This window comes from Mauremys mutica, chromosome 1 (genome assembly GCF_020497125.1).
Source record: "Mauremys mutica isolate MM-2020 ecotype Southern chromosome 1, ASM2049712v1, whole genome shotgun sequence".
Classification (NCBI taxonomy): domain Eukaryota; kingdom Metazoa; phylum Chordata; order Testudines; family Geoemydidae; genus Mauremys; species Mauremys mutica.
Window position 1 is genome coordinate 225399022 of NC_059072.1, and position 26050 is coordinate 225425071.

Below are 26050 nucleotides of genomic sequence, written 5' to 3' on the forward strand. Positions count from 1 at the left end.
ATTCCCAGCCTGATGGGAACCGTCCCCCTGCACCTGGACCACCCTGACAATCCCTCCACACCCAGATCCCCAACCCACCGAGCCCCAAGCAACTGCACCCATACCCCCACCCCACCAAGTCCTACTTCCCCAGCACCTGGACTCCCTCACCAAACTCCATCCCCCCCACTCCTTGCTAAGCCTGAACAACTTTCACTTGGATCCCCCCTGCAGAGTCCCATTCCCCCTGCATCTGGGACCCCTTAATGAGCCCCTGTGCATCCAGATCCACTCCTCACCCGGACCACCCACCAAGCCATCTGCACCCAGATTGCCCCACATAGAACCCTCTCACCCCACATTAAGCCCCTCCACACTTAGATTGTGCCAGGCTGAGCCTGCCTGCCCCGCACCTGGGTCAGGGGCTAAGGCTGGGCGTGTGAGACTTTGTCCCTCTTTCTTGCTCTCTTGGTGCACCTGGCACAGGGGGGCAGGGCCCAGGATGTTTCTGGGGCAGGCCCAGCCCTTGCACTGTGTCAGGGTCAGGTGCAGCCTCACTATCCAGTCCGTATCCAAGGAGTGAGGGAGCACTGCAGGGTGATCTCCCACCACTGTGCAGCCAGTGGCCTGTGCTCCCCACTGCCGTGCTGGAGACTCCATATCTCTTTATGGACAATAAAATATGCAGAATTTTAGAATATTGTGTGAATAATTCTTAATTTTTTGGCACAGAATTCCCTCAGGAGTAATTTGCTAAGTAAATCTCATGATGTAACTATAAGAGACTGGTAATGAGATATGCAGAGCTTTTCAACAAATTTGTATCTAGTCTGGATTAGAGTGATGGAAATGCCTTCGTAAACTTAACTGGGGTCTCGGTGCTTACAGCCTGAGAAGTGAGAGACTGGGTTCTGGAGTTTGAATTACCCTTGAACACTTAGAAGTTACCCCTCCCTGACCTCCAGGGCAGGACTGATGAACATTGTTAGGGCACTGCTGGGAAGCTTGCGCTGCTGTTTCTCGGCTGTGACTGTTCTTTTGATTATACATATGACTTCTGTCTTGAGTTCTGAGAGTCTCTAACACCTTTCATGAGCTCTAAACTATTACTCTTTTTTTAAGTTGTACAACTACAGTATCTTAGCGATACTAGTTACCTCAGAAGGCTAACGAGACTAAAACATACTTAATCTTAAAGGTATACCCCAAAAGTTTAGCTAAAAGTTAACATCCTGTTCGTATGATGTTATATCTTTAAGGTCTTGAGAAAATTGAACTACAGTTTATCTGGTTTATCCGCTAGAATGAATGACGTCACCAGTACTATAAACAAGGGAATAAAAATAAGCAGTTTAAAAAGGAATAATTATTTCAAACCTTTGCTTTATATAGTTGTAATTAAAGATGAGCCCACACCAAGATCCTAGCTCTGAGGACACCCAAATTTTGAAGGAGTTCAAATTATGATCCTAGATTTAAACCCAAATTTTACAAAATGTCCTTAGTTTTATAATAGGCCAAAACAAAATTCTGATCTGCAGACCTTTAACTACAGGGCTTGATCTCATCTCCTATGGCGTCAGATGTCTGGCAACAAATGATATTAAAGTTGGGATAATTGTCTCAAATTTTGTTTAAGATTCAGTGTTAAACTTCAGTTACAAACAGTGTCTATGTAGAGCTCTTTTGGATTCATACAGAAAGGGTTTGGGGATTTCTTTTAAAAAATAAAAACAATTTTGTAGTAAATCTTTAATAACATTGTCATCACTGCCACCTCCTTCCTGATGTCTGGAATTTAAGTAGTTAAATACTTCTGTAAATGTCTGTGCTACAAAATACCAACTTTGGATAAACTTAAATATATGCGGAACTATATGTCTGTTTCCCAACTCTCTCCTCCTTACCATCTCAGTGTTTCTTATAAAAGCAAACATTGTTCCCCACTCTTCTCTCAGCCCTGGAATGACTCCTTAAGAGCTAGATTGTTGCTAGCCCCAGTACAGCTGTGCAATGCCCCACCTCCTGCATAGCTCCTATATTAGATCTACCCAGAGTATGGCTCTGGGTCCTTTGCAAAGCACCGTTAGCCACAATGCAGATGCTCTGTCCTCATGAGCAAATGGATGGAGCCATAGCTGGGTGCAAGAGCTGAAGTATGCTACACTCTTTTCAGAGCTGTGGTAAATTATTTCTCCCCTGGAGCTAAAGAAGAGCAGGGGATGCAGCTGATAGGGAGGCAAGGTGTGCAACATGAATTTTCACATAGGGCTGGAGAGTGAGCCTGCCCCACATGCACCTGGCGGCAGCAGCTCCTGGGCTGCAGGGCTTGGCCCAGCTCCTTGCTCTGGGCATTGCAACATGACCCATTGGGTGGGGTAGTGCTGCAACCCCACGCACCAGGTTACAATGTCATTCACTCAAATTTGGCTTGGCCACCCTTCCATCACAACAGGTGGGTGGCTGGGCCAAACCTGAATGGCCCTGCAACCACATGCACTAGGGCTCAATGCCAAGAGTGGGGAACTGGACCAAGCCCGGTGGGACAGGAAGCACCGCTGCTGGGAGTGCATGGGCAGACTTGCTCTCCAGCCCACGACCAATGGTCCATCAGCCCCCACCCCCAAGTTGCAAAACCTGGCTCTGCCACTGAGGGGAAATAGTTTGATTCTGAGTCATGGTTCCTTCCCAATGGTGCTCCGGGGGTGGCACAGCTGTATAATAGGCTGCTCCTATATTCAGGATTGAGCCTAAGGCACAATCTAATCTTCTGTTAGCAACAAAAAATATTGTACCTTTTTATGTTTAATTTTCAGATTACTCTAGGCACCCAAGCACCTATAAATAGTGTTGGAGCAATTGCACTGCCTTCCTCATTGCTGACAAACTTGTCTTCTGAAGATATGCCTCTGGCTTCTAGAATTATATTCAACTTTTTTGAAAAGACAACTCCATTTCAGGTAACTTTTTGGAACCCTGTACATGAGGGATCCTTCATAATATTCTTTAACTCCATGTTAGAACTGATCGAAAAATGGGGTGGTGAGAGGGAAATGAGCATAAATTTTCACAAAAAATCATTGTTTCTCATCAGAAGATTTTAATATTTCAGACATTTTTGCCCAGCTCTAATCATTGTGATAACTGAAATTGTGTGTGTGTGCTCTATTGTATTTAATTTTTTTCTACTCTTAGTTACTTTTTTGTTGTTTCAGGATTCTTCACTCGAGAATCTCTCTCTAATCAGCAATGTCATATCATCAAGTGTAGCTAACCTCACACTTAGCGACTTGAAGGCAAATGTTACTGTCACTCTCCAGAACACCAGGCCTATTCAGGTATGACTTAGGTTTTAGCAGTTTACAAAATTCTATTTTACTGACTCACTTAGAATTGTTTTAGCACTTATGCTATGCTGAATATGCAGGCTGCTTCATTTGCTCTGTGGTTCTTTTGTGGTTTTCTCATCTAAGTTCATTGGCTTCAAAATTTCCAACAGATCTCATGTGAACCAATAATGTTTATTAATTAACATTATTCAAACCATTGAGTTGCAGTTATTAGGGATTTCTCACTATTCTATCAAATTCCTACCCAGCCAGCATTATTTTATGTTGTTCCTCCTCAGATGAATGAGCATCTCATGAGTGGGGTTTAGGCAGTTACGGCTAATAGCGAAACACTGGCAACATGGCTTTCACAGAGGCAATACAGCCAGGAAACAGCATTTAGCATATAGTCTTGGCTTGGCCTGTGTGGTTGTCCTTAGATCCACACAGATTTAGGTAATCTATACATTTTGGGGGCAGATATCCCCTGCTTCTTCATGGATGGATTAAAATCTCCCCGTCTCCCAAGAAACATTCTGGGTTGAAACTGGCAGAGATTCCAGTCCCTTGTGCGGGATTTTCCCAAAGCTAGCTCTCTGTAATCAGAACTTGCACTGGTAAAATGTTGAGGCCAATGCAACAATGTAGTATTGTTGTTCATAACAACATTATATATCACTTACTAGCTGCAGTGTTCTAGGATCCTCAAGAAAAATACAACACCTTTTACAACTCTAACATTGCAATACTAAAACATGACCAAAAAACCTTTTCAAAAAGAACTAATTCCTTACCAGAGGCAAACTTACAGATATCACGTATTCTGCCCTTATCCTAAAATGAAAAGTTCCATTCCCTCCAAACTAAGAGTTTGATTCTGCAGACACTTATGAGTAGCTTGTATTCAGATGAGTAATCCCTTTGAAACCACAAGTAAGATGTGCAGGGTTGTGGTCTGTCACAGGCCAGTACTCTCTCCCCTTGGATTTCTTAATGCAAACTGTCCTCTCACACACTGATAACTAGCTCAACACTATGTGCTTTATTTATAACGTGCTCTGCAATGCTTTGTTCCCCACAGCATAAGGCAGTGGTCCCCCAACCCTTTACCTAGTACCCAAGCACAGGGAGAAGAGAGATCTCACCTCTCAAGCTTCTCTGACCCTTCCTTTCAGCCTTACCCTCCTGTCTCTGCCTGTCTCTTTTTTAACTGTCCTCAGCTGAGGAACTAAATCGTCTTAACTGGTTAATTACCTGGTGTTTAACCAATTATCTCAATTTGGCCCTTGTAGGTACCCTTGCAAAGTGCACAGAGTGATGAGTCAGCCTTAGGTGACTCACACTCTGTCACATGGTCCAAGAGGTTAAGATAATATTTAGGATGTGAGAAACTTGGAAAGATTAAAATAAAACCTTCAATTCAATCTACACTGTCCATACAGACAACAAAACAGCAGGTAGTTAGAAAAAGCCCCTATTCCTACCACCAATATAATCAATCTGCACAAGCTAAGGGCAATAGATCTACTCATATAGCCAAGTTTAGTTTGTTGTCTATATCCACATTTGTGTAGATGTCCTCATCCATCTACAGTCTGGTACACCTTATGCTAACATAGAAGAAATAGCTTTTCCTTATTATGTTGTATTGCTATAGATACTTCTCTGTCCATTTTACACTCATAACTGCCTTACTCATCAACTTATAATTCAGTAAAATGTGTGTATTTTTTTCAAACAGGATAATTTAACAGTTAGATGTGCATTTTGGGACTTTAATGAAAATGGTAAGTATTTGATATCACCATTTCTAAGTGCCATGCCATCTCAGCTGTGTTAAATTTTGTTAACAGTTTTAAGAGATACTGTAAATATTATCCTTAATGGAATCTTGTTCTCTGTAACAGGTGGCAAAGGAGGCTGGTCATATGAAGGATGCATGGTTAAAGAAAGGAGAGCAAATGAAACCGTTTGTACATGCAACCACCTCACAAGTTTTGGAGTTTTGCTGGTAATTAGTTATAAATAATATCCCAAACTGGTGCATTTGGATCCCTGATTCAGGAAAGCACTCATGCACATGCTTAACTTTAAGCAAATGAGGCTGTTGAACTGGGGGCATGAATAGAACCATTGAAGTCTAAGGGTATGTCTACACTGTGCCAGCTGACTTGGGCTCACCGGGCTTGGGCTAAGGGGATATTTAACTGTAGAATAGATGTTTGGGCTTAAAGATAATTTCTGTTTTTTCTTTTTAGGACCTGTCCAGAAATCCTACTTTACCACCCATCCAGACACTGGTTCTGACTTTTATCACCTATATAGGCTGTGGCTTTTCTGCAATTTTTCTTTCTGTTACTCTTGTAACCTACGTAGCCTTTGAGTAAGTACCTGCAGAGTTAAACTTACATTATAAACTTGATCATGATTGTCCATAACCACCACCCTGAAGGACAATGGATGAGTTCTTTCTTCTTCAAGTGATTGCACATGTCCATTCCAATGTAGGTGTGTGTGTGCCCCAAGAACAATCGCCAGAAATTTCTTCCTCCGTAGTACCCATCAGGGTGGCACTGGTGCCGTCTGGTGCTGTGTGTTCATAGTACTGGTTTAAAGGGCCAAACTGACCCTGTGCCCCTCAGTTCCTTCTTACCACCTGTGATGGTCGCTGGAATTGTTCCCCTTGCTACGGTAAGCTTTTCAGTTGACTTCTTTTCTGATTATTGTACATAGTTTGTTTCCAGTTAGTTAGCAGAGTATTCTCTGTACCCTTCAAGCCCTGTGTCGCCTGCTATAAGACAATGACCCTGAGATGTTTGAAGTGGTTGGGTGTGGCTCACACTGGGGACTGGTGCCAAATTTGCAGAGACTTTAAACCCCGTACCAAGAAGGACTGGCAGGCTAGATTGAAGTTTTGCCTAATGGAGGCAGCACTGAGACCTTCCTCTGAGCTGAGATGGTCGAACTCGGCACCGAGCACCTCGGCGTCACTAAGGAGTGCTTCTCCTATGCTGTGGCAGTCCCGGCACTGTGTGCTAGCCTTGTTGCTGAGGAAGAGGCACATGGGGCAGCCAGCCAAGAGAGGATGTTCCCTGACTCCTAAGAAGGCCAGGCATGGAAAGCAAAGCAGAGTGCAACCTAAGTCAGGCCACTTCTCTGTCTTGGTGTCAGTCAGCACTGTTGACTGTAGGCCTTATGTGGGTACTGTTGAGCCTGGTACTGGACAACGCAGTACTGGCACCACTGAAGTGCTGTCCACGCCGGAGGCATTTGCTGCTGACAGAGATCTGCTAGTGCTCTTCGTACCTCTGTCACCGGCAGTACAGGAACCATTGTTGTTGGTGCTGGTGGCCAGGTGGGAGCACGTAGCCCCCAGTGGCCGCTTGGTTCTGGACCCTGTGGTACCGTCTAGAAGGAAAACAACACAAGCTTCCTCACCTTGGCACTGATATCCAGCACTAGTGAGAACCGCACCTCCTTGGTCCCCAGAAGGAAGCTCATCGTTGGAATTGGAGGTTGGGTTGTACTCCTCTCAGCAGAGGAGTCACCCCTGTTACCCCTCCAGTCATCCCTTCCCTGCCGTGGACCACAGCACAGGAGTGCCACTGAGTGCTTGGCCTAGTGGTCACTTACCTATGCCAATGCAGTGGACCTTTTGGAACCCATGGGCATTGCTCTTGATCTTGGGGCTCCATTCGAGATGCTCATACTTGGTGGCCTCTGAGAGAAGAGCACATCCATCCCATCGGGCAGCACCTGATCCGGACATTTTGGGCAGGAGTGTCCTGGTGCTTATGGACAACACTGCAGCTGTGTTCAGTCTCAACAGGCAGGGAAGGACTCGCTCTTCCTCCCCTCACACACCCTGTATCAGGAAGCAATTCACTTATAGGAGTTCTGCATAGCCCAAGTAATTTGTCTTGAGGCTTCTCACCTTCCGGGAGTGCAGAATGAACTGGCAGATTGCCTCAACAGCCTCCAATCCTCATAAGTGGTCCCTTTTGCTGGACATCATGAGGGATGCTTCCCAGTGGTGGGGGACTCCCCAGATAGACCTATCTGCAACTGGGCTCAAGTTTTGCTCCCTGCGAGGCCACAGCCCAGGTTTGCTCACAGATGCCTTCTTGCTCCCATAGACAGTTCACCTGTTCTACGCTTTCCCCTCTATCCTGTTCGTGCACAAGGTTCTGCTAAAAATCAAGCGGGATCAGGTGTGGGTCATTCTTATAGCCTCACCTTGGCCCCGTCAGCACTGGTTCGCCACACTGCTAGGCCTTTCAGTGGCTGCTCCAATTCCACTCCCTCTATATCTGGACCTGATCTCCCTGGACCACAGTCGTCTGCTCCACTTGAACCTCAGCTCCCTCCACCTGATGTCCTGGAAGCTCTGTGGGTATGTCCTGGAGAGCTGGCTTGCTCAGAGCAGGTTCACCAGGTCCTATTAGGGAGCACGTAGCCCTCCACCAGGGCTATGTACCTCTCAAAATGAAGGCAATTCTCCATATGGGCTTCCCAGCAGGGAGTCTCACCCACACAGTTGTCTCTGCAGGACATGCTTGACTATTTGCTATGCTTGAAACGGCAAGGTTTAACAATTTCCCCAATTAATGTCCTTTCATCATTTCATCCCCCGGTGGAAAGCTGGTTTGTTTTTTCATGAGATGTCCATCCATTTCGTCAAGGGCCTGGAAAGACTATACCCCCATGTACAGGAACCTGTCCCTCCATGGGACTTAATTTGGTCTTATCAAAACTTATGGGTTTCCCATTTGAGCCATTGGCAACATGTCCCTTGTCATATCTTTCATGGAAGGTGGCTTTCTTAGTGGCCATTACTTCGGCCAGAAAGGTCTTGGAGATCTGCACCCTCATGTTGGAGCCTCCATACATGGTTTTCTTTAAGGATAAGGTGCAGCTGTGTCCTCATCCCAGCTTCCTCCTGAAGGTGGTTTCCCAGTTTCATAGTAATCAGGCAGTCTTCCTACCTGTTTTCTCCTCAAAGCCACATGTGAGTAGGAAGGAGCAACATCTTCATACTCTGGATGTTAGATTGCCTTAGTGTTGTACACAGAGAGGACTAAATCGTTCTGTAGATCCACCCAACTCATTGTAGCGATTGCTGAAAGAAAGAAAGAAAGAAAGAAAGAAAGAAAGAAAGAAAGAAAGAAAGAAAGAAAGAAAGAAAGAAAGGTCTCCCTATCTCGGCTCATAGACTTTTCTCGTGGATTACATCGTGCATTTGTACGTGTTATAAGCAGGTGGGTGTTCCACCACTAGCTATCCTGACTGCCCATTCCACAAGAGTGCAAGCATCATCATCAGCATTCTTGGCTCAGGTCCCTATTCAGGACATTTGCAGAGTGGCGACTCGGATGTCAGTGCATACATTCTCTAGTCATTATACCTTTACTCAACAGGCTAGGGATGATGCCCGTTTCGGTCAAGCTGTTTTACGGTCAGCATGTCCATGAACTCTGATCCCACCTCCTATGCAACTGCTTGGGATACATCTATATCCTTACATTGGAATGGACATGTGCAATCACTCAAAGAAGGAAAATCATTTAATAACCTTTCTGTAACTGTTGTTCTTCGATATGTGTTGCACATATCCAGTCCATAACCCCCACCGTCCTACCCCTCTTTTCCGGAGTTGGCTGGATAGAAGGAACTGAGGGGGTGCGTGGTCGTCTGGGCCCTTCATACTGGCACTATGAACATGCGGCACCAGAGGGCGCCAGAGCCACTCTGACAGGTTCCACTACCACTGAGGGAAAAAATTTTCATGACTGTGCTCGAGGCGTGCACACACCTACCTTGGAATGGACATGTGTAACACATCTCGAACAACAGTTATGCAGAGGTTAGTTACTATTTTTCTAGTAGGTTTCATTTCTACCTCAATAGTAGTACACAGAATGGGTAGACTTTAAGGGGGGTATATCAAGATTTGATTCTCATCAGGGGAGAGTATCTTATAAATAAAATAATTACCATGCAGTTTTGTATAGCTGGAAGCCAAGGAGCTGGGAAGGTGCTACTACAAATTGTCCTAATAAAGTGGAATGTACAAGGAATTATTTTTTTTATTTTTTTAATTTTTTTATTTTTTTCGGGGGGAGGGATAGCTCAGTGGTTTGAGCATTGGCCTGCTAAACCCAGGGTTGTGAGTTCAATCCTTGAGGGGGGCCATTTGGGGATTGGTCCTGCTTTGAGCAGGGGGTTGGACTAGATGATCTCTTGAGGACCCTTCCAACCCTAATAATCTATGATTCTATGATAGGAATCTTTTAAAAATAAGGTACATATATGCACAATACATTTCCAAAATATTAACATATTGTTAGACCAGAGGTGGGCAAACCCCTTCTGCCCGGCCCCTGAGCTCCTGGCCCTGGAAGCTGGCCCCCAGCTCCACCCCTGCTGTTCCTCCTTCCCTGCTGTTTCCCTTCCCCCACAGCCTCAGCTTGCTGCGCCACCAGTGCAATGCTCTGGGTGGTGGGGCTTTTGCAGAGCTGCGGCCTGACCCGGTGCTCTGTGCTGTGCGGTGGCGTGGCTGGCTCCAGCCGGGCGGCATGGCTGCCTGTCCTGGTGCTCTGGGCAGTGTGACTGTAGTGCCGCCAGCCACCGATGCTCCAGGCAGCGCAGTAAGAGAGCAGGGGAGTTCGGGGTGGTGGTCAGGGGGTGGGGTGTGGATAGGAGGCGGGGGGTCAGAGGGTGGGGAACAGGGGGTTGAACTGGGGCAGGGTCCCGGGGGAGCATTCAGGAAGGGGAGAGTTAGATGGGGCAATGGGGTGCAGTCAGGAGCAGGGGTTCTGGGGGCAGTCACAGGACGGGTGAAGGGGTGGTTGGATGGGGCAGGGGTCCTGGGGGGGGCATCAGGGAATGGGGGGCATTGGATGGGGCAGGAGTCCCACGTGGGGCTGTCAGGGGGTGAGAAGCAGGGGCGGGGGTTGGATAGGGGTCGGGGGCTGGGCCATGCCTGGCTGTTTGGGGAAGCACAGCCTCCCCTAACTGGCCCTCCATACAATTTCAGAAACCCAATGTGGCTCTCAGGCCAAAAAGTTTGCCTGCCCCTGTGTTAGACTGTGTGGTTTTTGTGCAATAAAATGCAGTTACAGTACACTAGCTTTCCCTGTAAGTTGTCAGAACCTTTACATTACTAGAGTCTCAGTTATTCAGTCCTTTAGGCTAATTATACATCTTGACGGAGAACCCCTGAGCATGATTTATGAGCATCCTTTTATAGATTATTATTTGCCACTGTCAAAGTTTCCAGATACCCCGTAAAAAGACTTTCAGGCCTAGTCTAACCTCTAATAATAGAGAATGCGATGAGTGTTGTTGTGGTGAAGTACTCCAACAATAAGAAGTCTAATATACAAAATAGAAAAATATGGACAAAAGTAATAAAATATTTAAACAAACATTAAACCAAGACAACTGAAATTCAAGCAACAAAGTTTATATTTATAAGAGTTTAGAACCTGGTTGTAATAAGAATAGTGATGTCACAAATATTAACCTTTTCATTCATAAATACTTCTTAACCATATGTAAAATGTGTTATCTTAGTGTCTCTTCTGCATTAAGGACCAATGAACACAGAATCAGTGTGGAATCTACAGAAATGCTCGTAGAATGATGAAAGCTTATATCATCTCACTAATTTTCTTTTTAGGAAAATCAGGAGAGACTACCCTTCCAAAATCCTTATTCAACTGTGTGCTGCATTACTTCTACTCAACCTAGTTTTCCTCCTTGATTCATGGATTGCTCTGTATAACATACGAGGCCTGTGCATCGCAGTTGCTGTATTTCTTCATTATTTCCTCTTGGTTTCCTTCACTTGGATGGGCCTTGAAGCATTCCACATGTATCTTGCCCTTGTCAAAGTGTTTAATACCTATGTACGGAAATACATCCTTAAGTTTTGTATCGTTGGCTGGGGTATGTATATTTTTCTGGGTTTGGAATCTAAAATAAATATAGTTTCTTTACAACAATTTTGGATGGAAGACCATTTAAAAGTAACAACAGAGCCAGTATCAAATACCTGTTGCCTGTCAGAATCCTCAGATGCATTATCAATAACAGGGTTCTATTTACTTCACTATTCTGTGACTTCAGCATATTGTTGCAAAGTTTTTCAGACTGTAAATTCTCTTGGGGCATACACTATATATTGTGGGTGCTATTGCAATTCAAATGAATAATAAATTGTTTCTATTGGAACTACAGTTGCAGCTGTCTGAGAACCAATTACACATTTGACTATTTCCATTTCCAACTCCCAAAGCAGATGGTATCTCTTCCATTGGGGAAATTAATGTTATTGCTCCAGAGTATCAACTACATATTCTACCTCTTAGACTGCTACTGTTTCTAACAAAAGGTAGCAAAACAGTGCCTACGACTTAAGTGATGAGAAAACCCTAGGCCTTCTCTTCTCTTACCCATTATTGTAAATCAAGAGTAACTGCACTGAAAACAACGGAATTAAACTAGTGTAAAGCACATATGAGAGGCAAAATCAAGCCCATTTATGTCCTTAAATCTGTGATATCAAAGAGCATATGCAACACATGTTGCTAGTTTAACGTAGGTTGCAAGTGATATAAGTGGATCAAGTCACAGAATATATAGTCTTGTTCAGAAAGATTAAAACTTCAAATGTGTACTAGTTTATTTTGCTTTTTACAAAGTAAGTTATCCTGATATAACAGTCTCCAACAGCCTTCATAACCTGGCCCTAGGTTTCATAGGAAAATATAGTAGTTTCATCTCATCACAAAACTTTCATTCAGAATTATAACTATTATCTAATCTTTCAGGTGTACCACTTTTAGTGGTAGGCATTGTATTGGCTATAACACCAAATAACTATGGGCTTGGATCATATGGAAAGTTTCCTAATGGCTCACCAGATGAATTGTAAGTTAAAAGATAGGCATGTTTTTAAAGTGAATGCTAACAGAATGCTTTTATCCAATGGTTATGTGTAAGTGTGTATGTGAGCTTCTTTCCTGAAAGTGACACTTCTGTGAATAAATCTCTGCAGGATATATTAAGTTAAGTCATCCTGAAACTGTTTGCAAGGCTCTGATCCTGGTCACAAAAGAGGGTATGCTCCAAAACACTGGTATGGAACTAGAGCATGAAAATAAGGTGAAGGCAAGACGAGAGAGAGAAAGAAAGGAGATGGGGGATGAAGAGTAGAGTGTAGAGGAAAGCAAGACTAAATGTAAAAACAAAACAAACAAAAACCACCATATTGCCTAAGGAAACAGGAAACCTAAACCTAATCCATTGGTGTATTTATATTTTTATCTTTTTTTTTTTGCTTTAGCCCTTGGGATTCACTCAGATAGGATGATGATAGACACTGTTATAGACACCTAGATAGACAGATGAAAACTTGAATCAGTGTATGTGCCCTTGAGTATTGCAGGATGATGTATTTTCAACAAAATATAGCCATGCCTAATACTATTCTTTACCTAACATCTATTACTAATAATTAATGTCTGATAATATGATCTTTCCTCCTTTGTTTTTGTATTCTAGCTGCTGGATCAACAATAACATTGTCTTCTATATTACTGTTGTGGGATACTTCTGCATGATATTCCTATTGAACGTCGGCATGTTTATAGTGGTGCTGATTCAGCTTTGTCGAATCAAAAAGAAGAAACAACTTGGAACTCAGAGAAAAACCAGTATTCAAGACCTCAGGAGTGTTGCAGGCCTCACATTCTTATTGGGAATTACTTGGGGATTTGCCTTTTTTGCATGGGGGCCAGTAAATCTGATATTTATGTACCTCTTTGCCATCTTTAACACTTTACAAGGTAAGTTTATGCTTTGTTATGGCCTTTTGTATAAAAATGTAATGGATAATTCAGTTCTAAGAAATGCTTTATTATGCACAAGAGTTTACCAAAATTATATCTGTACTGTTACATAATATGAAAAATAAAACTACCTTGAAGATGACCCTTCTTAATTGTTGTATTACATTTAAAGAAAATTAATGCAAAGCAAACACTTTCAGAAGTGACATGATGTCTTTTTGAGTGCATTGTAACGAAAATTGTCATCTTAAGGTCCATTCATAGAATCACAAAAGCTACAGGACAAAAGACCTATTGGGTCAGTTAGGCTCTGATGTAATTTATTTGCTTTTGAAAATTTTTACCCTATGTTGCATTTTCAAATGTGAGTTAGGCATTTAGGACCTGATTTTTAAAAGTGCACGTCTACCCCGATATAACGCGACGTGATATAACACAAATTTGGATATAACGCGGTAAAGCAATGCTCCGGGGGGATGGGGCTGTGCACTCTGGTGGATCAAAGCAAGTTCGATATAACGCCGTTTCACCTATAACACAGTAAGATTTTTTTGGCTCCTGAGGACAGCGTTATATCGAGGTAGAGATGTAATTTGGTGGTGTTCCACTCAGCACTGCAAGGTATAAGTGATTTAGATGGTTGAGTCCCATTTTCAAAAGTTACTTAGGCACTTAGAAGGCTGATTCCCATTGGCTTTCATTGTGACTTACGCTTCTCAGTGCTCAAGTCACTTCTGAAGATGGGACTTAGCTGTCTAAGTCACTTAGGCCCAGATCTGAAAATCCCACTGATTTCAATGGAAGTTAGATGTCTAAATATCTTTGAGGATCTGGGCCTTAGGCCTTGTAACAATGAGCAGAGCAACATCTAAATACCATTAAAAATCTGAGCATTAGGGCCCAATTGAAGTGCCCAAAGATGCAGATTTTCAAAAGCATCTAGGTGCCTAACTCCTGTTAAACACAATGGGAGTTAGGTGTCTAATTTACCCTGAGAATTGGTCCAGAAAATGCTAATCTCTGTCTTCTCCAGTCCAAACTTGTAGCTTCTCCTTTATTTTTCATTCCCTGTAATCTAACTTAAAGAATTGCACGACCACATTCTTCTTTGATACATTGTAGCTGGTAGGCAGTGTAAATATTTCTGACACACTTTCTTTGAAAAGTGGAAAGTTTGGAAGCAAGTACAGTCCCACTCTGTATGGGAAGCAGTGAGAAGTGGGTGGATCTGTGATAGGGTGACCAGATGTCCCAATTTTATAGGGACAGTCCCGATTTTGGGGTCTTTTTCTTATATAGGCTCCTATTACCCCCACCTCCTGTCCTGATTTTTCACACTTGCTGTCTGGTCATCCTAATCTGTGATCTGGCACAGTTTGAGGTACCCAACATGTGTGATTTGCATCCTTCCAGGAAAAGATGTGGCTTTGAATTTGTGGTGAAGAGGGCTACAATTACTGTTATTTGAGCATGAGCTGTTAGCCCATGTGGGCTTTCACTGTGACTTAATTGTGACTGCGGGGGGGGGGGGAGGGGGGAAGCAAAAGATGCCTGGTAATCTTAAATTTGTATTAGGTTTAATAAATTTGCCCCAATGGCCTATCAACACCAACACTGGTCTGTAGGTGTTATTGATTCCATCACAAACAGCAGCAGAAATATATAAACTCCAAATAAAATATGGAGAAGTTCCACAAAGTATGCAGAGAAAGCCAAATTCAGTTGATTATACCTCATATTTGAAATTGTACTGCTATAATGAGGATGTGTTATCTCGTCTTGATTTCTGTACTGAAGGTTCTAATAAACTTGCAGCTCCACACAGATCTTCATATTTTAAACTCAGTTACTTAATGTATTTGTATTTTTGGTACTCTGTATCCTCCTTATATCTAATACATATCATGCAAGTGTAATAAGAAAAAGCATTTCAGGTAATGGCATCAGTCTATTGTTTAGACTATCAGTGTCTCTACTGAACAAAAGAGTATGAGAGCATTTGATTGGAATCAGTTGACTTGAGAAGAAACAAAAGAAAAATGATACATCCATTTTAAAAAGTTACAAAACGGCAAAAATTCTATGGCTTGAAGTAATATTCTGACATTTGGTACTTTGCAGGATTCTTCATTTTTATCTTCTACTGTGTGGCAAAGGAAAATGTCCGCAAACAGTGGAGACGATATCTGTGTTGTGGAAAATACAGGCTGGCTGAAAATTCTGGTAAATATTGAACAATGTTTTCTACATTTGTAAATTATATAATTACTGTCAGGTGTAAAGTCCCCATTCCCCATAGCAAATATTGTTACGCAATAAATAGCATAGCAATATTTCCAGATATATCTACTACTTTGATTTATTTTCCTGATGCAAAAAGATTGCGTTTTATTTAATTGCAAAATACTGCTGTATAAAGTATTCATTTTGATTGGGACTCTGCATATGTGTAAGGCTGTAGCCTTGTGGAGTCCTTTGTATGACTGGGACCTAAATCAATCCCCAAAGATCTGCGTTCTCAAAGTCAATGGTAGCCTTAGCAATGACATCAGTGGGAGCAGGGTCAGAAGCAGCTTTGAGAATAATATGTCTTCCTAACAATTTTGGGGGGGTCTTTCATTGTACCATAATTGTATTTGAAAAGTTATACATACCCTTACACAATCTAAACTCAAAGGTGAAGTACTGCGGTTGCAGTTACTGGTAATCTCTAAATGGGCATACAGTCACAAAAGTATGATTAGTGACTTTTTAAAACTAAGAAATTAAAAAGAAAAAATGTAAATTCTTACACATCTAGAATTATGCAATTCCTATGAGAATAGTTTTCTATCTGAAATACTGGGAAAAGATCTTTGCTAGAATTTAAGTTAAATTGCATTATTAACTGTACTCTTGCATTTATTTGTGCTTGAATGTACTGCACTATTTTCTGTAACACTTATTCTACTATAGATTGGAGTAGAACTGCTACTAATGGTTTAAAGAAGCAGACTGTAAACCAAGGAGTATCCAGTTCTTCCAATTCCTTACAATCAAACAGTAACTCTACTAATTCCACCACACTGCTAATGAATAATGATTATTCAGTACACGCAAATGGGAATGGTATGTATGTTGCAGAAGAGTACTTCTCAAACTATATCCTTTTGTTATTTTCAAACAGTTTTAGGCTCTCTTATGGCAATTTAAAGAGGGCAGTGAACCAATTATTATTTATGAATACAGAATCAAAATGTTTTAGTGTGGTCTTATAAATAATACTAAAATTATCCAGTTGAGGGTAATATAGTAGTACATTTTTAAAAAAAATACTCACTTCTCATACTTAACGTGAACTGGTGATTATATGCAAAATTGTAAATGGTATATACATTACTCAAATACCCAGCAGAAGTGCTATTTATACCCTACTTGTCAGCTGAAGATAGAACTAGCAGTGGAAAACTTTTAAGAACATTTTAAAATAGCTATCAACTCTTAAAGAAAACACACTTTACTGATGAAAGAAATGTGATGACATCCAATAAAATAATTTTTAAAAACGTGAAAGCTATCATTTGGGAGTGCTATTAGTGTGTGAGGGCTTGATCTGCAGAACCCCTGCTATCATTACCAGGACATCCACATGTAAACCCCTTATGAGGCTGGGGAAGCAGAGTAAGAAAGGGAGACTAGGACAACAGAGGCCATAAAATCTTCTCACTTAAGAGGTCACAGCCAGAGAGCTGCATAGCTGTTGGCTACTGGGTAAGTAATGGAGCTCAGTTACAGTATTTTTTCTGTGACTTCCATGGCCAGTCTTCCCTAATGGAAATGTATTTATGTGTTGCAGAAAATGGTGCTTAAGGACAAAATGCTTCATGACTTCATAGAATCATAGAATATCAGGGTTGGAAGGGACCTCAGAAGGTCATCTAGTCCAGCCCCCTGCTCAAAGCAGGACCAATCCCCAACTAAATCATCCCAGCCAGGGCTTTATCAAGCCTGACCTTAAAAACCTCTAAGGAAGGAGATTCCACCACCTCCCTAGGTAACCCATTCCAGTGCTTTGCCACCCTCCTAGTGAAATTTTTTTCCTAATATCCAACCTAAACCTCCCCATTACAAATGTGCATGCTTCCACTTAGGACAAACATAATGCTCCCCATGAAGTTGTTGTTCTCTGTAAGCAATGTGGACATACTCATTCCCTATCCATCTCTCCCCTTTCCTGGCTCATGGAAATGCAGGTGTTCAAATGTCACGTCACTCCATTTCAGATGCAAATTGGAATGGCTAGTGAGAAAAATTAGATATGCACATAATTTGAATGCACCCACAAAAAATGAACATCTTGTGGCTGAAAGTAATCTAAGTTTTGCATCTTTATGTAATGACAGCACAAAAAAGAGAGCATGATTTATGCCAGGGGTGGCCAAACCGTGGCTTGTGAACTGCATGTGGCTCTTTTACAGCTGAAGTGTGGCTGGCAGAGCCCCCCCCATTTCTCCCTATTCTCCGCCTATCAGACTGGGGGAGACAGGAGCCTGGGGCTTCAGCCCTGCAGCAGGGTGGTGGGGCTAAGGACTTGTGCCCTGCAGGGAGGGGTCTCATGGCATCAGTCCTGTGCAGGCATGCCGCAGGGCTGAAGCGCTGAGCCCCAGTAGGCGTGCCCCGTGGGGCAGGAGCCTTGAACCCCAGCAGGCGCCTCCCACGGGGCTGAAGCTCCAAGTCCTGGCAGGCGCACCCCGGCTCTCGAACTGCTGAAGATTGTTTTATATGGCTCAGATGGTCAGTAAGTTTGGCCACCCTGACTTATGCTTTGGCCATGCTGGTTGTGCGCTCTGATGGTGCAGCACTTCCTCTTTCCATGTTGAAAATAAAAGAGTAACGATTCAGGCTATCCCACATTGCGGAGCACATAGGTCATCATATGTTATAAGACATAAATACTGTACTCCTGGATGCCCAAAGGCCAGTGTTTCTTTCCCTCAGTCAAGGGCTGAGTCTCAGCACTATTGTTATTTCTCAAATTGTTTTATATGCAGTTGATGAACCTCACAGACTGGCTACTTTGTCTGTATTGTTGGTACTGGGATGTTTAAGATAATGGCTGTAGTTGTCCTTTAAATGTTATTTTTTAAGTACGTCTGAAGCAGGAAGCCTGCTAAACAGCCAGTGATGCCATTGAATGATCGAGATGCTAAAGGAGCACTCAAGGAAGGCAAGGCCATTGTGGAGAAACTAAATGAATTCTTTGCATCAGCCTTCACTGAAGAGGATGAGGGAGATTCCCATACCCGAGCTATTCTTTAGGTGACAAATCTGAGGAACTGTCCCAGATCAAAATGTCATTAGAGGAGGTTTTGGAACCAGCTGATCAATGAAACATTAATATGTCACCTGGACCAGATGGTATTCACCCCAAAATTTTGAAGGAACTCAGATATGAAATTGCAGAACTAAAAACGGCAGAATGTAACCTAACACTTAAATCAACTTCTGTACCAGATGACTGGAGGCTAGCTAATGTGACACCAATTTTTTAAAAAGGCTCCAGAGGTGATCCTGGCCATTATAGGCCAGTAAACCTAACTTCAGTACCAGGCAAATTGGTTGAAACTATAGTAAAGAACAAAATTGTCAGACTCATAGATGAACATGATTTGTTGGGGAAGAGTCAACATGGTTTTTTGTAAAGGGAAATCATGTCTCACCAATCTACTAGAATTCTTTGAGGGGGTTAACAAGCACGTGGACAAGGGGAATCCAATGGCTATCATGTACATAGACTTTCAGAAAGCCTTTGACAAGGTCCCTCACTAAAGGTACTTAAGCAAAGTAAGCTGTCATGGGATAACTGGGAAGGTCCTCTCATGGATCTGTAACTGGTTAAAAGACAGGAAACAAAGGGCAGGAATAAATGGTCAGTTTTCAGAATGGAGAAAGGTAAATGGTGTCCCCCAGGGGTCTGTACTGGGACCAGTACCGTTCAACATATTCATAAATTATCTGGAAAAGGGGGTAAACAGCAAGGTGGCAAAATTTGCACATGATACAAAATTACTTAAAATAGTTAAGTCCAAAGCAAACTGCAAAGAGTTACAAAGGAATGTCACAAAACTGGGTGACCAGGCAACAAAATGGCAGATGAAATCAAATGTTGAGAAATGCTAAGTAATGCACATTGGAAAACATAATCCCACTATACATATAAAATTATGAGGTCTAAATTAGTTGCTACCACTCAAGAAAGAGAGATCTTGGAGTTATTGTGGAAAGTTCTCGGAAAACATCTGCTCAGCGTGCAGCAGCAGTCAAAAAAGTGAACAGAATGTTAGGAACCATTAGGAAAGATATAGATAAGGCAGAAAATTTCATAATGCCTCCATATAAATCCATGGCATGCCCACATCTTGAATACTGTGTGCAGATCTGGATGCCCCATCTCAAAAAAGATATATTGGAATTGGAAAAGGTTCAGAAAAGGGCAACAAACATGATTAAGGGTATGAGGAGAGATTAAAAAGGACTGGGACTTTTCAGCTTGGAAAAGAGATGATTAAGGGGGGATATGATACAAGTCTATAAAATCTTGACTGGTGTGGAGAAAGTGAACAAGGAATTGTTATTCACTCCTTCACATAACACAAGAACTAGGGGGTCACCTAATGAAATTAATAGGCAGCAGGTTTAAAACAAACAAATGAAAGTACTGCTTCACACAATGCACAGTCAACCTGTGGAACTCTTTGCCGGAGGATGTTGAGAAGGCCAAACTATAATAGGGTTAAAAAAAGAACTAGATAAGTTCATGGCGAATAAGTCCATCAATGACTATTAGCCAGGATGGGCAGGGATGCAACACCATGCTGAGTGTCCCTAGCTTCTGTTAGCCAGAAGCTGGGCGTGGATGACAGGTGGTGAATCACTCAGTGATTGCCTGTTCTGTTAATTCTCTCTGAAGTACCAGGCATTGGCCACTCTTGGAAGACAGGATACTGGGCTAGATGGACCATTGGCCCTTCTTGTGTTCTTATTTTATGTTCTTATGTTCTCATATCCTGACACCTTATATTAGAAAAATAAGTAAACATCTCTCAGATATAACAATGCTTTTGGATAATAATGTTAGATAGACATTTGAATTCAAGCTATAGATTTTACTCTACCATTTTCACATATTGTCCATATATGTAGGTGAACAATGTGTTGTGAAGAAATCATGAGACTTCAGATCAATCCTTAATGGCATTTTGCCATATTCTCATTAGCTTTCCAAATTAAATGAGTTTGTGAAATAGTTCATTTTGCCCCATCCCTCTCTAGAACCTTCCTTCACTGTTTGATACTAGCAGGATTAATGCTCTTGGTACCTGACAATTCAGTTCACAGGTAAAAAACAAAACAGTAATTCTCACTGCCATTAAGACAGTGTGGGTGAGGTAACATCTTTCATTGGACCAACTTCTGTTGTTGAGAGAGACAAGCTTTCGAGCCACATATAGCTCTTTTTCGGGTGTACCTTCCCCAGACCTGAAGAAGAAGTCTGTGTGGCTCGAAAGCTTGTCTCCCTCACCAACAGAAGTTGGTCCAATAAAAGATATTACCACACCCACCTTGTCTGTGTAATATCCCGGGACTGACACAGCTACAACTACATTAAATAGAAAGACTTACAATGCTCACCTAAGCCTTTGCTGTATTTGTGCATTGTGGCAACTAAGCCACAAATCCCAGCACAGCTTTCCAGAGCAGAGGATTTTTGGTCCTCAGTGGTATTTTGGAATTATAGACAAACTCCAATGGTTTTAATAGGTGAGCAATTCCATTGATTTGAGGTCATCTTCCTGTCCTGTCCAATGCTAGCCTCTCAGATGACAGTGAGTCAATGGTCTGCTTCTGCAACGAGGTTCTCTTCAGGCTGAGGATCTCAGCATATGTCCTGAGTTGGTACATCATCTTCCTGCTGATGCACCATTGCAGGTGGAGGTGATGGACCATCACTTCCTAACCCACTTGGAAGTTTGAAAGACTTTTATGATAGACACTCCCACACATGCATGGAGGTAAGCCACTTATTTTTACTTAATTTTTAATTGATTGTTTTGAATGCTGTGAGCCTGCCCTTGCAGCCTCCACTCATACCAAAAAAGAGTTTTGTTGAGGAGGTTGGATGAAGCTTTAGAACCTGTATTACAGAGGTTCTCAAACTGGGGGTTGTGACCCCTCAGGGGGTCACAAAGTTATTACATGGGGGAATTGTGAGCTATCTGTCTCCACCCCAAACCACACTTTGCCTCCAGCATTTATAATAGTGTTAAATATATTAAAAAGTATTTTTAATTTATAAGAGGGGGGTTGCACTCAGAGGCTTGCTATATGAAAGGGTCACCAGTACAAAAGTTTGAGAACCACTGCTGTATTACATATGCCCTGATGGTTTCCTTCCTTTTTCTTTCCTCTTAGGATTTCGGGGAGGAGGGTCATCTGGAGACAGTGGGTCCTCCTGGCAAGCCCTTTGATGAACCAGTTTCTTCCACTCATCTGGCAGTTGTACCTGAGGAGCGAGAGATATGCTGATGGAAGGACAGGAGTGTGCTGATGGTGGATAGAGTGACCCAAGATGGTAAGTTTGGAATTTTGGATGTATACAGGCTGTGGCTTTGCTTACTTAGTGGATCTCTAATTTACAATTTTATACTGTCACTTCACACTAATGTCTCTTCTTCTGCCTTTCTCTTGCAGATTTGCAGAGTTTGTGAGAATAGGTGGCTCCCAGATGAAAATGCAAATCCCATCACTCAGCTTTGTTTTTCAGTCTTTCTGTTACCTCTGCTTGTTTTTGCAGCCTTTATTTTATTACAAGACATGAAGAGGAATAAAACTCCCATTTATCTTATCTGTTTATTTGTATAAGTGTTTCAGTGATTGACAGTTTTGTGCATTAAATTGTGTATGTTTGGGTTTTGTGTCCTGTGTGTTTTTTCCAGCTTTCTTTAGCAGATCCAACACCAGCCCAGCAGATTTACAGGGAATTGAGAATTACCACTGGATAATTTGCTGTCATCATTTTCTAAAATGATGAGAAAAAAACTAACAGATCTAGTCCTCATCAGAGCCAGATCAAGGCATAGATATTATAGGTCTGAACCAAGAGAGCCCTAGCTCCTGAAGATATGTGATTTACATCAGAATCTGAGCTTTAAATTAAAATTAATAAAATAAGTTTCATTTTCTGATTGCAAAGAAAATCTTGAAAATATGACACAAGTGCAAATGATACACTGACATCTGCTTGAGTCTGTAGGGAGCCTGGAACAATAGCTCTGAGACACGTACTCCACATAAAACCTCCCCCCAACAGAAGACCATGTGGTAGGAAGAGAAGAGAGCAGCAGTTCAAACCCAGCCACTCAAACAGGAAAAACCCTGTTTGCTGGGTTAAGTACAGGGCCCCCACTGCTGGGACTCCTGGGAACTAGAATACAACCCTATTGTGCTGCCCCTGCCTCTTTGGGGCAGAGCAATGGGGGAGTCTTGTGTTCTGTTGTGCCTCTGCCCCTGGATGGTCTTAATCTAGCTCTGGTCTTGGCTGGATCAAACCACAGTCCCTTACATGGAAGCACATCTTGTGGCCACTACACCAGTCTCTGATGTCTTCTTAAATAAACAGAACTGTGAATTTCTTTTCCTGTGTTAGTCAGAAGGATATTTTCATGCACTGGATTTATGACCTCAGATTAAGATATTCGTAAGTGTTATTTTTTTTTAAAAAGTTTTGCCAATACTCTTACTAATAGTAATGTTTTTATCTTTAATGAATACAGTTCCCCGCATAAATAACTGCGCTGAACTTCTGCTTGTGAGCTCATTCCCAAATATTTGCTTAACACAAAACACTCTGTCTCAAAGGAAATGTTTGTTCATTTTTTGTTTCCCTTAACACCATATTTTTCATCACAATCAACCCACATCCTTTTTTTGTTCTGTTTTCATATCTTGTCACCTCCTCTGGCTCACTAACAATGCATGGAGGAAAATTGTTTTAAAATGCATTCGTCATTTTCTTTTGACTTAATTAAATCAATTATAGTAACTGTGGTGAAATACCCTAGAACTTTGAAAATCATTTGAATACAACACATAACAGTCCTTAAAAGGCCTACCTAAAATATTAGCAATCATATGTATGCTATGGCTAACTTCTGACAGCCCTGTCAAGTTGACCTACTTTACAAGAAAGAACTGCAGAAACTCTACTTTGAAGTGTTTACACAGCTGGATTTTGTTATCAGAAAAACAAAATAAATTGAAAAGAAAGAGTAAGAGTTAAAATACAGCTGAAGTATCTAGCATGCAATGTATAGAGATAAGAGATCCATACCCAAGGATTTAGGACTCTTAGAATTTCAGGAATTCTGGAACCCTTTAAGTTTTCTCGAAGCTCCACTGAGCTGATAAATCACAGTGAGTGCAAGTATACTTGTTCATAGCTGTGGTGGCACCAGAAACACTCAAACTTTCTATCCATATGTGGGTTTGGATGCACACTGTGCAAGGCCTGTATTTCATATGCTTCAAAGAAGCAAATTCCACAAACAAGAAATGTTTAAAAGAGGTAAAAGCTCAGTGCTCCAGATGTCTTGCAAAGCAGGTAAACTCTTAAAAAAAACATTAAATTAAAAATTTAAGTTTTCATTCAAAATTGTTTTAATTATTGTTTTCTGGGTTCCATTCTAGTAATTAATCTCATTTGATGTATTCTGATTATTTGAATTTTCTTGTTATACTGTATTTTATGTACTGCTAATTTAGCACATATATTTTTCATTTTGGTGCAAGTCAGTTGGTTCCCTTTTGTTTTGTTTGTACGTTGGAATTAGACACTATCAATATATAAATTATATCACATATTGTTTGACTAATATGGGGACAAGATATCAGTGGGAGATAATTGTATGAGTAAGGTGAGAAGGATTTGGCCCTGTCTGTAATGATCTATACAGTTTAGATCAAATTCTGTCCTCAGGCCACATGTGAAAATTATTATATAACAAATTAATTACAGAAAAATCCTTACTTAAAACTCATCCCAGGGAGCAAAGAAGAATGAAATATGAATGTTCTCAGTATACTCACTGAAATTTTTAAGAAATATGCATGTCTTTGGTGACTTTTCACTATCAATCATTTCTGACTTGTGCCATGCTTTTATTTTCACAGGTAATGTCTCCAGTGAGAAGAATGGTGTTTCTTTCAGTGTACAGAATGGCGATGTGTGTCTTCGTGACTTTTCAGGAAAGCAGCTCGTATTTCATGAGAAGGATGATGCAGACCACAAAAAAACCCGTGTCTCACTCAGAAGGACTTCAAAGAGGGGAAGCCTACATTTTATTAAGCAAATGTGATTTTTTTTTTCAAAGCACATTGTTTTACAGTGTAAAACACAGATTTTTACTTTAACTATTTTACATAATGTGAGAAGACCAGAAACTGATCCTTGTTTTATAGACAGTACCGGAGCCTTGAGGCAGTCATATACTGGGTTGATAAGGAGAGTTATAATTATTTAAAAAGTCATTGCTACTATTTGACAAGGTACTTCAGATACTACATCACAACTGGCACAATTTCCAATTTGATTTTCCATTCTTTCTTTTCCCCCCCCGCAAGGTTTAAAGGAAGATTTGGTTTTAGACTCTTATTTTCTCAGTATAACTACAATTAGTATATCTGAATACAATACATAGTATTGTAAATGTAAATGTAGGTAACTACAAATTACACTTAAACAAGATTCTAAGTTATCTTTCAAAATGTTAGTTTCAAATTGTCTACTACAACATTTTTAAGATTATAGTTGCAGATTTTATAGCATTGTAAATAAGCAAAACAATATCCACCTTTAAGCATTTTTATATTTATTTCTTATAATATAAATTTACAAATATTCCTTTGTATAGAAAAATTGATATTTTGTTTTAACTTTATTGTTAGAATGTAGTTAAAGTTGATTATTTCAATTAACTTCTGAAGCATTCTACATTATATATTTATAGGTAATTTGTTCAGTATGTGAAATAATTTACAGTGGTTACAGTGTGAAGATGTTCACAAGACAGAGAACTATAAATATGAACACTGTCACTATAGAACCACTGACTGGGACCCAGGAATACAGTGCATGGGTGTCTTGTCAAGGGATAAAACTCCGCAGGAGGGAGTGATGGATAAAGTAGGCAATAGGCTACTAGCTATATACTTGGAGTGAAATCCTGGCCCCATTGAAGGCAATGGGAGTTTTGCCATTGATTTCAATGGGGACATGATTTCACTCCCAGTGGTTGTAACAGAAATAAATACGCAGCCAGTTCACAACTGCAATATTTAAAGAAAAATAATTATCATTAAAAAAACCAGTACCTGTTATTATTTAGTAGCCAAGCGTTTGTTTCATTATTAAATTTTATAAAAGATCAGTTTCTCTCACATCCTGAGCTATAATGCAGGTTTCTATTTGTTTTTGGTCTCTGCTGACTGTCAGATCCTGAGGTCCTTACTCAGTGTTTACTTGTTACCTACTCAACTAAAACTTCTAATGATCTTCAGTGCGCATTTATGAGGAGAGACTAAAAAGACTGGGACTTTTAGCTTGGAAAAGAGATGACTAAGCGGGGATATGATAGGTCTATAAAATCGTAAATGGTGTGGAGAAAGTGAATAAGGAAGTGTTATTTACTCCTTCACATAACATGAGAACCATGGGTCACCCAATGAAATTGATAGGCAGCAGGTTTAAAACAAACAACAGGACACAACACAGAGTCCACCTGTGGAACTCATTGCCATGGGATGTTGTGAAGATCAGAACTATAATGAGGTTCAAAAAAGAATTCATTGAGG

General features: G+C 41.3%; 1 protein-coding gene across 1 annotated transcript in view; it reads left to right on the forward strand.

The window, feature by feature from the left end:
* Positions 1-25850, forward strand: part of ADGRG2 (adhesion G protein-coupled receptor G2) — a 71732-nt gene extending 45882 nt beyond the window's left edge. Inside the window, 11 exon segments of the mRNA XM_044998758.1 lie at positions 2796-2939; positions 3195-3317; positions 5050-5095; positions 5216-5319; positions 5567-5691; positions 10990-11258; positions 12143-12242; positions 12876-13159; positions 15284-15385; positions 16118-16270; positions 24371-25850. Coding sequence (XP_044854693.1) covers positions 2796-2939; positions 3195-3317; positions 5050-5095; positions 5216-5319; positions 5567-5691; positions 10990-11258; positions 12143-12242; positions 12876-13159; positions 15284-15385; positions 16118-16270; positions 24371-24555 — 1635 coding nt within the window. The 3' untranslated portion in view covers positions 24556-25850.
* The last annotated feature ends 200 nt before the right edge of the window (positions 25851-26050 follow it).